The following is a 19,317-nucleotide window of genomic DNA, read 5'->3' on the forward strand; positions in this document are numbered from 1 at the left end:
TGGGGAGTAATACTTTTGATGCCCAGATGCTAATCAGAAGATAGTGTTTCTGGAACTATTGGAACAAAAAAAGGTTAACTTCACAGCGAGGTTTCAATTTCTTTCTAACTAAATATTGAGTAAATAGAACTATGCTTAGAGAAAAGGGCACGCTGACCTGCACTGGAAAGCACATTTTTTATTTCTTCCCTCACTGTCAGAATGTATCACACATGTCATGAATATAAATAGGGTAGACCTGGGTCCAAAGTCTCTTATTAATAAGATGCTTATTCACCTTCACCAGTTTGTTTCTTTGCTAATCCTGTGCAAATCAAAAGGGGAAAACCCCAAATTACACAAGAAAGATTGCTGAATGTTAATCTCGCTTAAATTAAGTCAGAAACTCCTGAGACTTTTCTAATTCTATTTAAATTAAGAGCCTCGGCTTCTAAAACACATGTCTAGGCATAGAAAGGAAAAAGAAAAGTAAGTTAGACGTAAACAAATGATCAAATTGAAGTAAGTAAACATGCGTGATATTTTAGTTCAATGTAGATTCATGTCTACCCACTTCCCCTCTGCCTGGATCATTTCCTGTGGCCAAAAACTCATTTCCATTCCATTCATATTTAAGCTATCAATTTCAAGCGTTCTTTCTTTATATTTAGATCATTTATTTAGCCTGGTTTCTATAACAATAAAAGTATAATATGCTAAGTAGACGGGATGTCCTTCTGGATGTCTTTCCTTCCAGATAAAGCCGCAGTTGGCAGGGGGGCCATGGAGGGCAGCAGTGGGCGGAGCCGGGGCCAAGGCCCTTGCACAAATTTCATGCATCGGGCCTCTAGTTTTCCTATAAAATTACTAATATTGAGACTAGTTACATCTCTTTATGTAAGAGAATTTGATTGTCATGGAAATGATAAAAATCATATAATTTGACTTTATAGCACAGAAGGATGATACAGCTTCTTTTTAACAATAATCACAAAAAAACACAGGTGTTTTACATGCTTCTTCCATAATTATTTTTGAGCTTTTATATTTATCAATATGCAAAAACATTACGCAGATAGATTAATCTGTGCTGCCACTTTACTAAGAATGATGATGGTGGTGATGAAATTGTTTTGCTCTTACATTTGACCATGACCATGTAAACATCAATAGTGCAGATAGGAGGCTGGGGCAAACGTTCTCCTTTCTCTAATAAATCAGGGATTTCTCGGGTTGGAATTCCATCGTAGGGTTTTCCTCCAAATGTCATCAGTTCCCATATGGTGACTCCTAAATTGGAGATCAAATTCTTATGTAAGCATATTAACAACATATTTTGAACAACTGAGCAATACACAAGTGACACAGGAATGCTCCCCAGAGGGCAACTCTTCTGATTCCTATACTCATGTTTAGACGCCCAATGACAAATCTTTGTAAGAACTTTAATTACTTTATTATTGTCTTGAAAGTTTCAATGGGTAACCAAGACATTTCAGGATGGATGTCAGAATAAATAGTCTGTTCCCTATTTATTACTTATAAGTAATGCTGATGTTTGCTGACCCAAGTTAAGTTTCACTAGACCGCATTAGAGCAGGGAAAACCATTTATTTACTATATACACATGTATTCAGCACCAAGTAAACACGATTGCAGGTAAAATCTGATATTGACTAAATTCAAGATTAACATATTTGCTATTAAATGCTCTACAGGCTAAGCTGGTGTTCCTGAGTGACTGGCTTTTGTTAGGATAAATAATTGTGGCTCCCTTTTTAACTAACACAAAGATAACAAGTGGAATAAAAATAGATTAATTTCTTCAGGACATATGAGAACCTGAGTGAGAAATAATCCATATGTAAGATATTATACATGTGAAGTGGGGATCACAAAATTAAAAGAAATTAATAATCATTTTTCTTAGATAATAAAATAACATTCTTGAATCATCAGAACATTGATTTTCTTGGTAAAAGCAAACACCTAAAATATGAGCATGCAGATAGCCAGCTTTGATAATAATAATGATTTTGATTTGAGCAATAATACATACATTACAGATCTCTTCTTCAATATGATCTAGTAATTATATGACTAAATGTATAGTTTTCCTGAGAATAAAGACTCTACATTCAGAAATAGGTATCTGGGCAATAGTATTATCAAGAGAAGTGTCACTGATGCATATATTCAGTATCTTTTAATATAAAACCTATTAATTAAGGCTATGTTTTCTTTTCCACTGCCATCTGTAATAAATTATTTATTCAAACTGAAGTCTTTTTTAAGCTCATAACACTTCTATGAATGAAAAAAAAGGTGTTCTATGGAAAGTAACCTCACAGGGTGATCTGATCATAAATTTCTAATTGGGCAGCTCATGGTGGGTAGTCATGTCCTAGGCATGTAACTTTTTAGTATCATATAACATTTTAGTATCATTCATTTACCATAGCTCCAAACGTCACTCTGATGGGTGAATTTCCTATAGTGTATACACTCCAGAGCCATCCATTTAATTGGCATCTATAGAGAAATAAAAAAGTGAAAATTTTATAGTTATATAAAAATATTTTCTATATTGATTTCTTAAATGTGAGTCTTGCTTCAATTATATTTTTTGACTGTGTATTGCAAATGTAAATATGTTGTTTTCAATACAGGGAACAAATAAATTGACCTTTATAAATTCTTAAAATGAGTTAACCCAAAGATATATTTACTTTTAAAATCTTCATAAACAGAGAAAACGAAAATAACAAAATAAGCATCATTTTTATAATTCTTAATTTATGTAGTAATTAAACTTAGCTAATATTGTTTTACAATTCTAAACACCAACACATGTACTTCTATAAAATGGGATCATATTATATCTCCTCCAAAATCAGATTCCTTGAATTCTCACTTATCCCTTCTTACCCTCAGACAAATGTCAGCCCACCAGTAAAATAGACGCTCCACACTTGCCCCCTTCCCTCTCCTTTCATATAATTTGTTCACTAAAACACGTAATAAAATAAAAAATCCAAAGTTAGTCTTGCTCTGGTCCTCAACCCAAAATGATCTCTCTCATCTTGATTAGCTAGTGTTGAAAATTTGAACCATTTTCAGTACAGAAATTATATAAAAGAATGTGAGGGAATCAGTACAAAACCCACCATCACTACAAGAAAAACAACGCAACTCACATACCCTGCTGCTGATGGGTCAGCAGAATGAGTTTCACTATGAAGAGCAGCATTATATAGCTGAAAATATAACTAGATTCTATGGAATAAAGATAAACACTGCTACTTGGCAGTTGAAAGCTTAAAACTAAATAGGCCTTTGAAAGCATGAGGTTGGCTGCTCACCAAGGTGATACCAAGGTAACTCCATGACAGAATCATGGCATTCAGTGAAAGGGAACAGAAGACACATTGAAAATAATTTCCCTATGGGCAAGGAGTTAGCTGACTTTATGGATTGCGGACATTGTGGTGAAGAAGTAAGTTTAAATCACAGGTGGCTTGATAAAGACTTAATGGTTACTAGGCATTTAAAGCTATAATGAATCTTGCTTTAGACGAATCTTACAGCTGTATGTTCTCAAGACAAGTGAAGTCATGTGATTTATAGACTTTTGCTCCTGTGCAATCTTGCAGTGAATTTCAAAGCTGTGGTCTCAAACTGCTGTGATTGGGTAATAAACAGGCAAAATAGGCTAATAAAATCAAGGAAAAAGCCAGACAATACTACAAAACTGCAGTTGTATTTTTAAAAATAAATTTTGTATTTTTGTGCCTTGTGATAATATTTGAATACATATGGTTATATAAGAACTGAATATAAAAATCAATGATAAGCACTTGGAAGTCTATCACTTCAAAATATTTACAAAATATATTTGGATGGTCCATGATGAATAAAGCATATAATAAACATACTATTTATATTAAATATGAATGGCAATTTTTTTGTTAGTATTGGCATTGGGTCACCAGAAGTTAAGGCTGCATTTTTGTTTTTTCATTTGGCTTCTCCTGATCTAAGTTCCCCCAAGTCCAGCTAGAAGGACCTCCACAAGAAAACCATACTGGTTGGTTAGCCAAGAATGGGAAAAGACAAGATGCAAGCCATGAACAGCTGGTGGGTTAGAGAGGCAGGGCCACAGCTGTCAGGCAGAGCCTGGGGCTGGAGGGTCAGAAAAGTTAGGAGAAACTGTAGCTATTCAGACCCCTGGGATATAGCAAGTTACATTTCAGTGGAAAGAGTTAAGTGATAAATAAAGTAAATTGGTAACTCCTACACTATGATAAAAGCTAAAAACAAAAAAGTCAGAGAAGAGGAATCTGTTTAATCTGTTATAAGAGGATTAGAAGTTAAATAGGATGGTCAATCTTCCATGGGTCTAGGTAAGCAGCCTAGCTTCTCTCCAGCCTATGAGAGAGCAATTGTATCCTCTGTAAGAGTCAGTTCTATGCTCTTAGGATCAATGCAAGGATTTCTATAGCCCTCCATTAAAGTTTAATTTCTGGAGTCCCTCCCTAAGGACCCGCCCACTTTCCCACACTGGGCCTGACATAAGGACTGCCTGGGTCCAGACATGCATTGTTTTGTTTGAACTACTTTTGAGAAAGAGAAGTTGGCAATAAATTCTCTCTGTATATTTTTACCCTGGCAGGAGAAAATGTAAATGATAGAATTGGGATTATGTAATCTCTTAAATCTCAGGCTTATTGACTTCTTCTTATAAAATATAAGTAGATTAAAGGATACCATAATATGCTTACAAGCAACATTGCTCTCAGAAAGATACTCACCTTTCCTCCATCAGCATTATACTCCTTTTCATCTCCTTCCAAGAGTCTGGCTAGTCCAAAATCTGTGATTTTCACATGGTTTGGAGATTTCACTAAGACATTACGGGCCGCCAAATCGCGATGAACAAGCCGTCTTTCTTCCAGATACATCATTCCCTGAAAAACACCAAGTTCCCCAATGACAGTCAGTTAATGCCTCATCTTTTCTGTTGATTAAAAGGGAATTTTCAGCATTTAGTTTAAAATGCTTAATTTTTCTAAGTGAAGTAGATTCCTGGAATATTTTCAAAATTAGGGAAAACCTGGGATAAAAAAGTCAACAACAAATAGCTTTTTGCCTTTTCTCCCTGGATTCCTATAAAGAAGAATAAATTACCTGCACACAAGCTAACGTTAGATCATTTTTTCCCTAGAGACTTGATGTTCTTTTGCAAACACTCTCATTACTGAGGTGTGCAGGTGTCTTTGTAGATAAGCTAACATATATTTGGAATGATCCACATATTCCTAATTGTTTTCTTCTCAATAACTCCTGTGCCATGTCATCTTCCCCATACATGCCTGCTCCAAACAAATACAACTATTCATTACTTTGGAAGGTATTTCATATAAAGATTTGATGATGCCAAAAATCACTATCATAGGTTCTATCAAGGCTGCAGAATTACATTATTCTTATTAATTATGCAAAAGTGAAGAATACCCTGCAGCCATTAAAAGCCTGTAATTTAAAAAAAGGCTTCAGTGACATTTGTAGTGGTTATAAGAACACACGAATGAAATTACATAGTTTTAATGATCCTCAAAATAGCTTTTAATATGTTGTCTTCATGAAACATATAGGGTGATTAAAAATAAAATATATTGCTGATTGCCAACAAGAGATATAGCTAACTCACCCTACAATATAACTCAGCCCACCAGTAATGAAGGTTGCATACTGGCAGTCTATGTATATATACATATGTATTCAGATATGCATATGTTATATCTGTCACTTATGTATAGATAACATATATTAGTATTTACAAAGATTGTTAAAATTTCATAGAAACAATAATTATTAATGGTTACCTCAGCAGTAGGGGAACTACGAGTCATTATACACTAGCTTTAATGAAAAGGTTAATATAAAGCCAAGGAAATGAATTCAGAGGCCTAGAGTGAATATATTTTGTTTAAGTAAATATATTTTTATTAAAGAGTTAGAGGGTATTCTTTATTGGAGGATTTCAGTGGTAAAAAAGAAAAGGTTGTCATTCCAAAGCAAATCAGAATTTTTGTAAATGGTTAAAGCATACTCTCATGCCAATTGCAAATCAATGCAGTTGGCAGTTAACATTACAACTTCAGGACTTTGAAGGATTAATGGTTTCTGATATCAAAACAAAAGCTGTGGAAAACAGACACATAAATCACACAGGTCAGAAAATTATGAACTGTGTGCCCAGTGTAGTGTAAAGAGAAGATTGCTTCCAACAACATCATGAGCCAAACTCTATATAAGTGTCCATTAAACAAAACCAGTGGAGACAGTGCCTGAGATGGTCCAATCAGTCAGCAGTTGGTGACACCACATGTATTAGTGTTTTCTGAAATCAACCCATGACTGGGATTTATGGGGGTTTTGCCCTCTTTTTTAAACAGTGCTTTCTATTTGATTATGCCAAACCGGACATTCCTAGAATAAAGTGAATCTGAAAACATATAGTCCTTAGGTGACTTGAAAGATGAAAAAACAAAAAACAAAAAAAAACATATTGCCTAAGAGATAATCATCATTAATTTTGTCATTCTAAGAAATGTCTACAATAACATTCATTATTCTCTTTCTTACCACACTCGTATCAGAATATGGAAAGTGTGTAGGCAACTTAATATTCAGATCCACACACAATTACAGGACACACATACTATGTGCCTAGCACTGTGCTATACACCAGAGAGACAAAGAGTCAAAGTCTTTGCATTAAAAGAGGACAGAGCTAAGTTAATAAAGTGGGCAGATGTGGAATACAAACTCCAGTGGATCGGGGTGATGCATGTAAGGCATTTAAGACAGCTGTACCTTAAGGACTGTTTGTAGTACAGCCTATCAAGCCTATATGAGAGAGAGGCTTTAAAGAGATACTGAGTGATAAGTAAGATTTGAATAATAGCCACCAGTTGGACAAGATGAAGGCAAAGCTGCAGATAGAGAGAACAAGTACAGGGGCATCAATAACATGGCATACTAGGACAAAGGCATGTAGTTCTGTCTTTCTGAAGAATAATATATAAGGGAAAGGGAATGGTGAGTGGTAAAACAGAAAAAAAAAGGAGAAACTAGACCCAAGAAGGGTCTCTTTCATGTCATGGTAGAGAATTTGGCCTTTCATTTTGTGCAGCATTCAATGTAGTGATGCAGAAGTTGTTCTAAAAAAGAGAGGGAGACAATTATCGGTGTCCTGAGGATAGATTGGACACAAATATAGCTGAAGTCAGGAGCCACTGCCACAGCCCAGAAGAAAAGAGATGAGAGTGTAAAATGTGCATACTGGCAGTCTATGAGCTATATTCATTTTTCATATATATTTTTTCAGTTCCCATACCAGGCAAGTTTCGAACATCCTCTTTAGCTAATTATTAGATATACCCCCTTGAGAGCATCTGGCCTTCTGTTTCAGGATCCCACTATTTTGCTAGTATCCTTTATGATACTCATCCAGCTTCTACATACACGAGTGGGCAAATCTTCAACTAAACTAGGCCAGAAAGAATATTCGAAAATAGATTTCAAGGTAAATTTTTAAAATAAAATAATTATCCTTGTTAACTGACCAAATAATAAAGGATAATAACTTGAGAATAATTTTGTGTGTGTGTGTGTGTGTGTGTGTGTGTTCTATAATTTGGGTAGATAATGATTCCTTTAAGTAAATATTATCCTAATGGAAATACCATGTGTATATTTCTTAAACATGTGCAGGAATAATGGTATATGCTATACCAATGGGGAACTAACATTCACCAAGACTCTAATGACATATTCTATGTTACAAGCAAAATTTCAAAAACTCTAAAGTTCTTTGTAACTCCTTATACAAAGCCTCAGCAGGTGACATAGTATCCTGAACCTCAATAATATTTATCCAGAAAATGTATTTTCTTTAAAATAATGAAAAGTCATTTCAGGAAACCAGACAACAATCTCTATCCGATTTTCAGCACCCACCCGACCATCATTAAAATAAATAAAAACAGAAGCATCTATGTTATTACCAAGCCATCAAAATACATTTGTATGGTTGCTTTGTAACTTGAAGCATCATTGTACAGATGCACACTTTCAAATCCTTAATTTTGAATGCCACCTTAGTTCTACTTTCACACCCTGAAGTAGAGTGTTGAATCGTCTATGGATTGTTAACAACAGTTTCTGCACATCACAGTCATTAAGATAGGATTTCTTTATTTGAAGTTCTCATTAGAGTCATATTCACTGCTAGATTCCTTCAAAATGAAATCACTCTTTAAATCAGAATGTGATGCAATTATGGAAGTAAGTAGTTATCAGAAACAGACAAAAATAAACTGATATCCCTTAAAGTTCAAAGATGGTTAAAGAACAATCACTCATGGTGATAGAGGGATACAGTATTGATTGAAAAGATACCTTTTACTCTGCCCTGTTGAAACTCTCATGTCCTTACCATGCCAGCTCAGGTGGAGTACATTATGGGAACAGGGACACTGACAATCACAGTTAAAACTGACTGAGTACCTAGAACATGGCAAACATTAAACTAAACACTTCTACATCCGTAGGTTAACGTAACCCTATGAGATGCATACTGATTTCATCTCAATTTAAATATGAGAAAACTGATGCTAAGAGAGGTCAAGGCACTTGGATTTGATCCCTTGCTGTGGCCCCTAAATCTGCACATTTAAGCCTACCCCCTCTCTCCATAGGTCACAGTATCATGTGGGCATACAAAAATCTATGTACACAGCACAGTCATATAACTATAAAATATTCTAGTACTTTTGAGAAAAAATATTAGATATTTCTGTGAATTTCAGGGCATAATGCAAGTGATTGAGTTATTTGCATTTATATTTAAAATACAGCTAAATAATAGAACCTTTTATAATATAGCAGGGATTTGAATTGTATAAATTGGAAACTCAGTTCTTGCTTTGGCCCCAGGGTATGCAGGATGTGTGGTGGGTTTGAGGGCAGATTCTGGAGTCAATTGCCTGAATCAAACTTGAGCTCTGCCATGTTCCAGCTGTGTGACTCTGGCAAGTTAATTAAAATCTCTGTCACTCACCTTCCTCCTCTTGGAAACAGCCATAATAGCACCTATCTCACAGGTTGTGGTAAAGATTAGATAGATTAATATATGTAAAGCACTTAAAAAGTAACTGTCACGTAGTAAGTACAGAACAAGCATGTTTCCATTATTGTTCCATATTTAGATATAAATAGTTCTAGTGTTCATAAGAATCACCAACCCTCATTAACTTGAATTGCCTATTTCAGAAAATCTATGAACCTAAACTAATATATGTCACAGTTGGTATTCAATACATGTTTGCAAATTATGATACATATACCCATAACCTACTTGTTATTAATGTGTAGATAGAAATTTGAGAACCATTATTGTTCAAAGTATTATTTTAATACTAGTATAATACACCTGAAGATGCTATCATCTAAGGAGAAGAAAAAATTAGGGAATCTATTAAAAGATTTGGTGCCCTCCATAAATACATCACAAATTCAGAAATTTAGTGAAGACAAAGTTCATGAACAAGATAGGTTGAAATTTTCATTACTGGAGAATATTGTCCACGAGTAAGTAAAACAGTAGATCTGTTGTACCAAAGTCTCTGCCTTCTATCACTCAGCACTGAGGGGACTTTTTTGTAGACTTGTTTTAGGGGCATTTAAAAATATGTTTATATTGATTTTAGAGAGAGATGAAGGAAGAAGGGGAAAGAGAGAGAGAGAGCTGATAGAGAGAGAGAAACATGGATAATCTCTTGCATGCCCTCTACTGGGGGTCGGGCTGGCAAACCGGGCATGTGCCCTGTTCCAAAATCAAACCAGTGACCTTTTGTGCATGGGATGATGCTCTACCAACTGAGCCATATCAGCCAGGGATTTAGGGGTATTTGTCTATTTCTTGGTCTAGGTGCTAAAAGTCTGATTTTATACAAACTATTCAGAATTTATCATTACCCAAAGCATTGATAATTTTACCATTTTTCATACTTGCTCTGTATACTATAATAAGTTTTCAAGGAACGCTTGTTTTCTTTTTTGCTTATACCTCTTAAAATGTGCATCAATAAATACGAACTAGTTAGAGAAAGTCAAATTTTACTCTTGACTTTCAGAAATTCATTTTAATACAAAATCCAAAGATAATTTTATTACAATTGAATTTAAAGTTTTAATCTATGGTAAGCAACAACTCATATAAACTGTTCTATAAGAAAAAAGATCAGTGACTTAATTTTAAAATATCAGTATTGAAGAGCACTTACCAATGACCTTCTTTTTAATCTTATGATATTTGAGTCAGAGCTGTCTAGCAAAACTGCATTATTACTGTTTTAATTCAATGTGAAAATGAATTCTGCCCAGCTGCAGGAAGCTAACAGAAGTCAAGAGAGACCAGACTATTTCTGACAATAAATATTTGCTTCCCATATATAGGCCATGCGACAATTTCATGAAACATGTGGAGCTAAAAATTTCAAGCTGCAGTCAGCTCTCACAGGCATTAATCTCTGGAGTTAGCAAGAGTGTTTTTTTTTCCTTCTTCTTAGTTTTCATTCTAATAACCTGAAGCTTTCTTAATAAAAGGAAGCTTCAGGAAAGGTAGCTTCAAATGAAAATAACTCCTCTTTTTTACCTTTCCTTCTGAAAGTAATTCTATCCCTGAGAAAAAAATCCAACTATAATTCTCTCTACTGTTAGAGCTAAAGATATGAGCGTGTTCGAGGGAAGAAAGGGACATTTTTAATGAAGTAACTGACTTTATGCAAATAGTGAATGAGGGAAACTAAGGGAGCTCTGTAATTGAATCAACGGAGAAGTCTTTTCAACAAGCAAAAGCTGGTTCATGGGAGCATAGAAAGAACACAGACCTGAATGTTGCAGGATAGAAGTCCTGGCCATGTTGCTCGCTAGCTTTATGACCACAGGTACTCATTTTAACTCTCCTATAAAAGAGACAGATTGGCCTAAATGATCTCTAGCTTTAAATTTATATTCCATGATAGAAGGAACTGTAAAATATATCTATCTAAAATATTAAATTGTGGTCCATTAATAGACACAGAGAGTAGTAAAGAATGAGGTAGACTAGATGCTCCCCTTTTAAATGTTGAGTGAGAGCCATGAATATGTTTTAGCAGAAGACAAGTCAGTGCATCCAATGTTTAAGGTGACAGACTAGAAATAAACCTGGCTACTTACTAGCTATAGGACCTTGGTCAATTTATTTGTGGTTCACATTCCTTCTCCATTAAATGGGGGATAATGATAGCATCTACCCTGAGGATTTTTTTGTAGATTCAATGTCATCATGTTTGTAAAAAACCTTGATATTCTAAGATACCATGGTTTTCTAAATAAACAAATAACCTCCACATTTCATCCTTCTTATTAAAAATCTATTTGACTACTATAAAGCAAAAGAACAGTCAGCCAACTGGTTACTCAGCAGGGTTAGGTGAAATACCTTCTGTTTCTCATTTTCTTTGTTCCTGAATGTTCTTTCTATCATTCTTCTAAGAGGAAGAATGCAGATTCACACAACTGTCCTAAACTGGCTTGGAGTTAACGATGCTTAATTCTCACATCTTCCAACTGCACCTATGATCCTCAAGAGACCTGGCCAGGTTATAATTCTTGAGATTTTGAAATATTGAAGACAACCGAATTTCTGTCATTTGAATAATGTGCAATGAAAATATTATTTGTTGCTATTTGAAACATGTTTTTCACAGAGTCCCAATAATATTTTTTGAGTGTGTTCATATGCATATAGTAGATGCTGTGGTGTGCCAGCCAGAAACCTCTGAGGTACCAAAGTATTGATAAGCTCAGCTTTCAAATGTGTTGGCTGCTGATGGCTCTCATTAAAGTTCCATCAGTTTTGAGACATTAAAATCCCAACCCAACTGTAAAGGGAGCCACGTTGCAAGGGTTTCACCCTTTCACAGGAGGCAGCTACACTCAGCAATCACTTGATACAGGGTTACAAAGGCCATACCCACTTGGACAATTATGACAGGCCATTCTGGTTCCAGCCTACTACATAGGATCGGATGAGACCTCAGTTGCAATTTAATGATAGCCCAGAATTTCCCTCTATGTAATATTGCTTTTCACTGCCTTGTAGATGTTGTTCCTGAGAACACTTGCCAGATAACATCCTGCATGTAAGTCAGTCTCAGACACTGTTTTCTGGGAGCCAACCTAAGGTAATGTGTGTGAATTTCTTCTTTGTTTTCTTTTGTAATCTCAGGTACACATCATTTTGAGCTAACCCTACTCTATAATTCAAGTGTGTTATTATTGCTGTTCCCTTCCATTCTCCACCCCAATCCTATTTTTCTATCCATGATAAACATCCATGGCATCATCCTCTTCTAATCCATCATCCATATTTTACATATTTTATCTCTATTTTTATAAAGTGTATTTGCTATTTCTAATACATAAATAGTATTATGTCTTAAATAGGTTCATATTTTGCTCATTATGCTTTCTTTAGATTCAAATATGTTGCTATATGCAATCCAGCTTATTGCTTATCATTGTTGCATTAAATTCTACACACAAACTCAGACATATACACATATATCACACAGGCATGCGCTGTCATTTTATTGTCTATTTTCCTATTGATGGGCACCAAGCCTATCTCCATGTATTTGACACTAAACAAACGAAATTGAGCACTAACACTATTTGTGCAATCCTATAAATTTGCTTCACAATATAAATAATGTGCTATTTAGTAGTAATTTTAGCATAGGAGAATCTGGACACACAATAATAGCAATGGTCACAATGGAAAATACAACATGGAGATGTTTATTATTTGTGAACACTGAAATCCCACGGGGAGGACAAAATATAATTATGTATGTTATTATTCTGAATGTTTGTGTATATAAAATTAATATTTATTTAAGCACTCTGTGCCATGGCACTGTTTTAAATGCTTTGTATATAGGAACTCAGAAGGACCCAAAGAGATTTGTACTACTGTTATTCCCATTTCAAGATAAGGAAACTGAGGACCAGAGAAGTAAGATACTTGACCAAGGGTCATAGCTAGTGAAGGACAAAGCTTAGAACAAACAAGACTTGACTTCAGGCAGCTTGACTCCAGAGGCAATAATTTTACCATTATAGCCAATAGACTATGAAATCATATATGAAACTAATAAAAGACAGCTTATGTAACTGAGTGATTATTGTACAGAAAAGGGGTTCTCTGGGAATTCAATGAAATAAAAACTCTTGTGCATAATAAACATTTGAGGCTTATACTGGTAAACAGACCTGTTTAATTTCGCTGGGTTCCCTAGTATGGTGCCTCTGGAGGCACTTTACAAACTGTTTGTGAATTGAACTATGTATTTTTGACAATTTTTAGATTGCCTGTCATTTAATTACATGTTTGTAGTTGGGTTAAATGAATGATAAAACCCAAAATTTGTAAGGTTGTCCAAGCAGTAGCGATTTTTTCCATGTAGTGCAGGTGGAGCAAATTTCAAAGATTACAGTATTTGTGATGGGATAGAGAAAAGCAAACCCTGCAGCACTTAGGCCCAAAGCCCGGAAGGTGATATTACAATATCAGCAGGAGTGTATGTGGACGTATTTACAGATTTCTGAAGCTGGCAGTGATAATGGTATTTTTTTTTTTGTCTTCTTGTTCTGACATTTCTCCAAAAATTCCTCTAAAATTGCATTTGCTACCCTACCCAAACTTCTGAAAATTTTCATTGGAAGAATTTGCAGGTCATCCTCCTTGGAACTCAAACTTCTCTTAAAGAACAAGAAAATAATAATAATAAAATATACAAGTAAACAAAGGAATATTAAAAAGCATAGGTGAGAAGCTACTGCTTTCCTACTAAATAAATTGCAGGTAAAAGCTCATTGGCCTGGAACAAGGGAATACTTGCCACAGCAACGTTTTTCCCTCTCCCTGACCTCTCGCCAATATAATTACAATGGGAGGATTGAATTGTAGAGTGTCCACACTCTCAGAGAAGTATACTTAGAATGGATTACTTCTGCTCCTTAGGCAGCTGATCAATAAAGACGTGGGTTGCATTGAGAACAAAGATATCTGTGGGATGCAGTAGTTACCCTCTGTGTCTCTTAAGAAATTAATTAGAAATCAATGAAGTGTGCAACCTATTAATACAGCAACCTCTAGATTAACAGATAGAAGCTGAGCCATTCTCTGAGCATACATATTGTGCAAATACATTCAAATGCTATAGGGAAGAGGTTGAATATCTGACACCTTAGCTATAATTGAGCAGAAACAGATCATTCCTAATATTCTGTACTTTCACAGAATTGCATGCTGCGGTTGAAAGCCATGCAGTTCAATAAGTGGGAATATGTCTATACAATTTTCTTACGATAATGGTATCAATTTTTCTGAAATATTCTTGTCACAAAGCAAAACTTCTGCCATCATGCAAAATTAAAGAGTTTCAGTGAGTGTTTTCTTGAGTGTAGTTTACTCGCTTATGAGTTCAGGCAGTTGAATTTCATTATAACCACTGAATATTTTTAAATAAGTATCTTCTCAAGAAGAGGAAGTGGAATTTCTCGAACACTAAGTGCTCTCCAGGGCCGACTGTGCCAAAGCTTATCCGGCACATGTAACACTCACAGGGTGGTACCCACACACTTCCCACTGGGTCAACTAGCTACTTCCCAATCATCTGCTCTGACCCATGCTCCTCTGCAAAGCCCTCAAAAGGATCTGAACCCGAGCTTTCAGTTTTCCCTCTCAGTCCCTCACAGTTGATCTGGAAGCCCAGTGTGATGTATCTCCTTTGTGTTAATCTTTGCACACTCCCTCTGACAGAATCCCAGGGCTTTCTCTCTAATCCCTGCAAAGGGACATAAGAGAAAAAGATTCTTGCTTTATATTTTCACTCATTTTCTAGCTCAACATCATCATAGGAGCATCAGATATCACATAATAATGAAAGGAGGATGGCCTATTTCTATTTTAACTGGTAAGAAGTTGTCTTCTGGGTTTCTGTTGTATTCATAGGCTTCAAGATACAGACAGTGTCATAGAAATAACACAGATTTCACTTTTTTTCTAGGCTCAACCTGCTTGCCCCTTAGAAATATCCTAGGTATTTCTGGGGTTCCCCAGGGAGCCTCACAGATGTTCATAAATACTTTATTGGTTCTTTATCTCTGGACTTTTTACTGGCATCCATAGTCATTGAACCCTCAGGTTGAACTGCTGTGAAAATGCTGGTGTCTTTGTCCCCACCCCCCTCTAACACATGTGTGTACACATGCACACACGCATGCACATGCATACGCACTGAATCACCTCTTCTCTCCTGTAGCCAAAGGAAGTCCTTAAGCAACTTGACTCTGTTTGTCACTCTAGCTTCTTTTCTTTGAACTCCTCAGCTGGAACTCTATGGCCTAAGCTAACCTGAAAATTCTCTTGGCTTTCTTGTCTTTGAACTTACTGTTCCCTTTACTTGAAACACCCCCTTGCCATACATTACTACACTCCTCCTACCATGTTTTAAACAGATGCTCTATCCATTGAGCCAAACTGGCTAGGGCTGTGTTCTGATGTAAATGAATGTAAATGAATAAATAGTTACCACTTTCTCTGAATCTACCCCCTACTCTAGTGCTGACCAATCAGTAGAGATCATGACCTTGACAATGACCCTAGCTCCCTTAGTCACCATGATTAATGACTTTTCCTCTGTATAACTCATCCCCTAGAAGCCATCAGGAAGCCAAGTCTCAGCATGAGCTACTTGTGACTCTGGCCATGGCGCTATCTCTTTAATTAATCCTTACTTTCCTTGTTGTAAACTCCTCTTTGTGTCTTATTGAGCCTTGATGCATGCAGGCGAATGAACCCCTCAATCCAGTAACACTAACTTTAAGAAACTATAGACCCTTTATCAACCACTAAAAGAATAGTACAATGAAGTAACACACACAAGCCAAGGAACTAAATATATGGATTTAATGAAACTGGTGACCTTGGGTTATAAAAATCAGTGGGTTTATTTTGCTGTCAGGGAGAATTTAGTTGAATCATAACTTCTATATTTCTTTACAATTGTAATAATATTTGGCAAAGTTGGACTACCTTTATATGACTTCACAGTATTCAGTTTCATCTTAAAAACATCTAATGCAAATTTAATACTTTTGTCTTTTATGAGAAGACTTAGCTCAGTCTGCAATAATCACTATATTAACATTTTTTACCCATTCAAATAGTCCAATTCATTATTACAAAACAGCAAGCTTCCCCAGCCTGTCATTAATTCCTACTGTTTTAATTACAAGAAAAAATACTCTATGGAAGGCTTTTGTGGATAATGACACTGTAAACACAATCTTATGCAAGTAAATGAAAATAAAGTGAAATAGTACTTTTTTTCTACATAAATATTCTGGTAGCAATACCATATTTTTGCCCAAAAAATCTGTTAACATACAGTGGTACTTTCTTTGAATTTAGTCACAAAGGGCTCCTTTAAACTATATGTTAATTTTGACTATTTGTAAACCCACAAGAGCTACATTCAATACCAATATTTTTATAAAACAGCTCTGCATCCATTAGGATTAGACATATTATTTTTCTTACTGTACTCCAACCAAACTTCATTCCTGCTCTGTTTATTGTGACTGAATGTAAATGACCTCAGTCTCAGGAGAGTCAAGCTATTCAAACCTTAACATAAAGTGCTACCTTAGCTTTACCAGGAAACAAATCCAATTTTTGACATCTGTGATAGTAGAATGTTTATATAAGAGTCTTTACAAAACTGAGCACTTCATTTAGAATGTATGTTTCAAGGACTATGGCAGAGGTTTTGACAAGTCAGGAGAAACTCCATAGTATATATTTGTTTAGCCTTCTTATTATCATTATTATGTTGCACTTAAATCAGAATATATCACTGAGGGAGATTCTTCTGGATTTTATTTTATTTTATTTTTTAAATATATTTTATTGATTTTTTTTTTACAGAGAGGAAGGGAGAGGAATAGAGAGTTAGAAACATCGATGAGAGAGAAACATCGAACAGCTGCCTCCTGCACACCCCCCACTGGGGATGTGCCCGCAACCAAGGTACATGCCCTTGACCGGAATCGAACCTGGGACCCTTGAGTCCTCAGGCTGACGCTCTATCCACTGAGCCAAATCGGTTAGGGCTATTCTTCTGAATTTTACATCCCAGAGAAGTTGAGTTTCAATCCAAGTACTCTTGGAGGATAAATAATAGGCAAAATACTCTAGCAGACACACAAAATCTTCTAGAGCCAATGGGCAACTGTACATGTGCACATCCTCTCAAATCTATGCAACAACAACACACACACAGATAGAATGCATGGCAGATTGTGATAAATGCTATAATGGAGGTACAAAGACATATGCATACCTGGGAATGAAAGATGAAATCTGAATGGAGCATTTAGCAATGTTTGCTAACAAAAGTGAGACTTAAAATACATTTTAAAAGACCAATAAAGTTTAGGAAATATTTTTAGTAGAGATATACCTCATTAAAAATATACTCATATACTCTTTGAAGATTAAACACAAGAATAGGTTAAATATTTTTTGATAAAATGTTTAAGATATGTAGAATGAAAATACAAAAAATAAAACTGTGAACAATAAAATATGTATGTAGATCTACGGTAGATGGCTGCTAGCACTGGGGTCATATATCATACTAGAGGCCCAGTGCACGAAATTCTGCACTGGTAGGGTCCCTAGTGGCTGCTGGCTGCTAGCTGGGGCCTCCCTCCCTTCCCCCCGCTGGCCCTGCCCCCTGGTCAAACTCCCTCATGAACTCCCATCAAGGGGACAATTTGCATACTACACTTTTATTATATAGGATATCTCCTTCTGAGAGCTTCACTAAAAGATATGCTGAACTAAGAATTGTGAGAGATTAAAATAATTAAAGGCACCTTTCCTATTCTTAAAATATTCAAAATATTTTTGGGAAAGCTATAATATTCAAGGTTACATATTTAATGTCTTTCCTTGTTCTCAATTAAAAAGACCAATCACTAAATTTATTAACCACTCTTCTATTTACACATCTAGCATCAAATATAATTACCCATATGAACTAAAATTATTTAAGTCTAGGTAATCATATCCACTAATACCTAATAGTGCATCTGACACATAGAGTTTGATAAATAATGTTTAAATAAATTACTGATGATAGCATTTCTGAATTTCTATCAGAATCATCTGACAGAACTAGACATAATTTAACTTACAAAGAAGCTGCATTTTCATGTTATTACAGTATTTTCCTAAAATGCTTTAGATGGTATAGTATTACTAGCAGAATATTGAAAATTGTATGAAAATAGGATGTTTCCTCAGGGGTTTAACTATTTTATAAAATCTAATATTTTAAATTTGATTGCCCAAAGTTCAACTACTATTTTCATCTATTAACATCGGCAGTTGAAGCATAGTTTATTAAATTAGCAAGTGGTTATTCATTATAATGTAAACATAAGTTGAGCTACTACTCATGAATGTGTTAATTGTTCTTTTCTGTTGAGGACAGGAGTTTATATCCCCTTTCATTTCTATTTATTTATTTATTCATGTATTTATATTGTTTATACTCACTTTTAAAATAAACAAACATTCATATGCAATCTAGAGTAAATCTAAGCATGAAACAGAAAGCTCACATACCATCTGTGAAGAAATAGCTTCATCCCTAATTAATGTGTATCAGGTATTACAACCCATTTCATTACTTAAGACAATATTGGGTTCAATAAAATAAAACTCATTTAATGAAAATGAGAAATTACCTAGAGGAACATTGTACATATTGGCTACAATATTCTTGGGCTAAAAAAGGATAACTTGATTCCCATGCAAGTTGGAAGTCTAGATGTATTTGTGCTCAAAAGAAGATAGGAAGGAGCCTCTAGCCAGTGGTTCTCAACCTGTGGGTCGCGACCCTTTTGGCGGTCGAACGACCCTTTCACAGGTGTCGCCTAAGACCATCCTGCATATCAGATATTTACATTACGATTCATAACAGTAGCAACATTACAGTTATGAAGTAGCAATGAAAATAATTTTATGGTTGGGTCACAACATGAGGAACTGTATTTAAAGGGCCAGAAGGTTGAGAACCACTGCCTAGGGAATTGTTTATCATTCTAAAATTGTTTACAGAGAATCTACTATATTCTAAGCACTGT

General features: G+C 35.3%; 1 protein-coding gene across 5 annotated transcripts in view; it reads right to left on the reverse strand.

The window, feature by feature from the left end:
* ERBB4 (erb-b2 receptor tyrosine kinase 4) overlaps positions 1-19,317 on the reverse strand; it is a 916,002-nt gene that overhangs the window by 43,470 nt on the left and 853,215 nt on the right. For all 5 annotated transcript variants that reach the window (XM_005882279.2, XM_005882277.2, XM_005882280.2 and 2 more), the window contains 3 exons: positions 4,791-4,946; positions 2,436-2,511; positions 1,123-1,269 (listed from right to left, as the gene is read on the reverse strand). In XM_005882279.2, coding sequence (XP_005882341.1) covers positions 1,123-1,269; positions 2,436-2,511; positions 4,791-4,946 — 379 coding nt within the window. The remainder of the gene's footprint in view (positions 1-1,122; positions 1,270-2,435; positions 2,512-4,790; positions 4,947-19,317) is intronic.

Source organism: Myotis brandtii, unplaced genomic scaffold, assembly GCF_000412655.1.
Source record: "Myotis brandtii unplaced genomic scaffold, ASM41265v1 scaffold702, whole genome shotgun sequence".
NCBI classification, from domain to species: domain Eukaryota; kingdom Metazoa; phylum Chordata; class Mammalia; order Chiroptera; family Vespertilionidae; genus Myotis; species Myotis brandtii.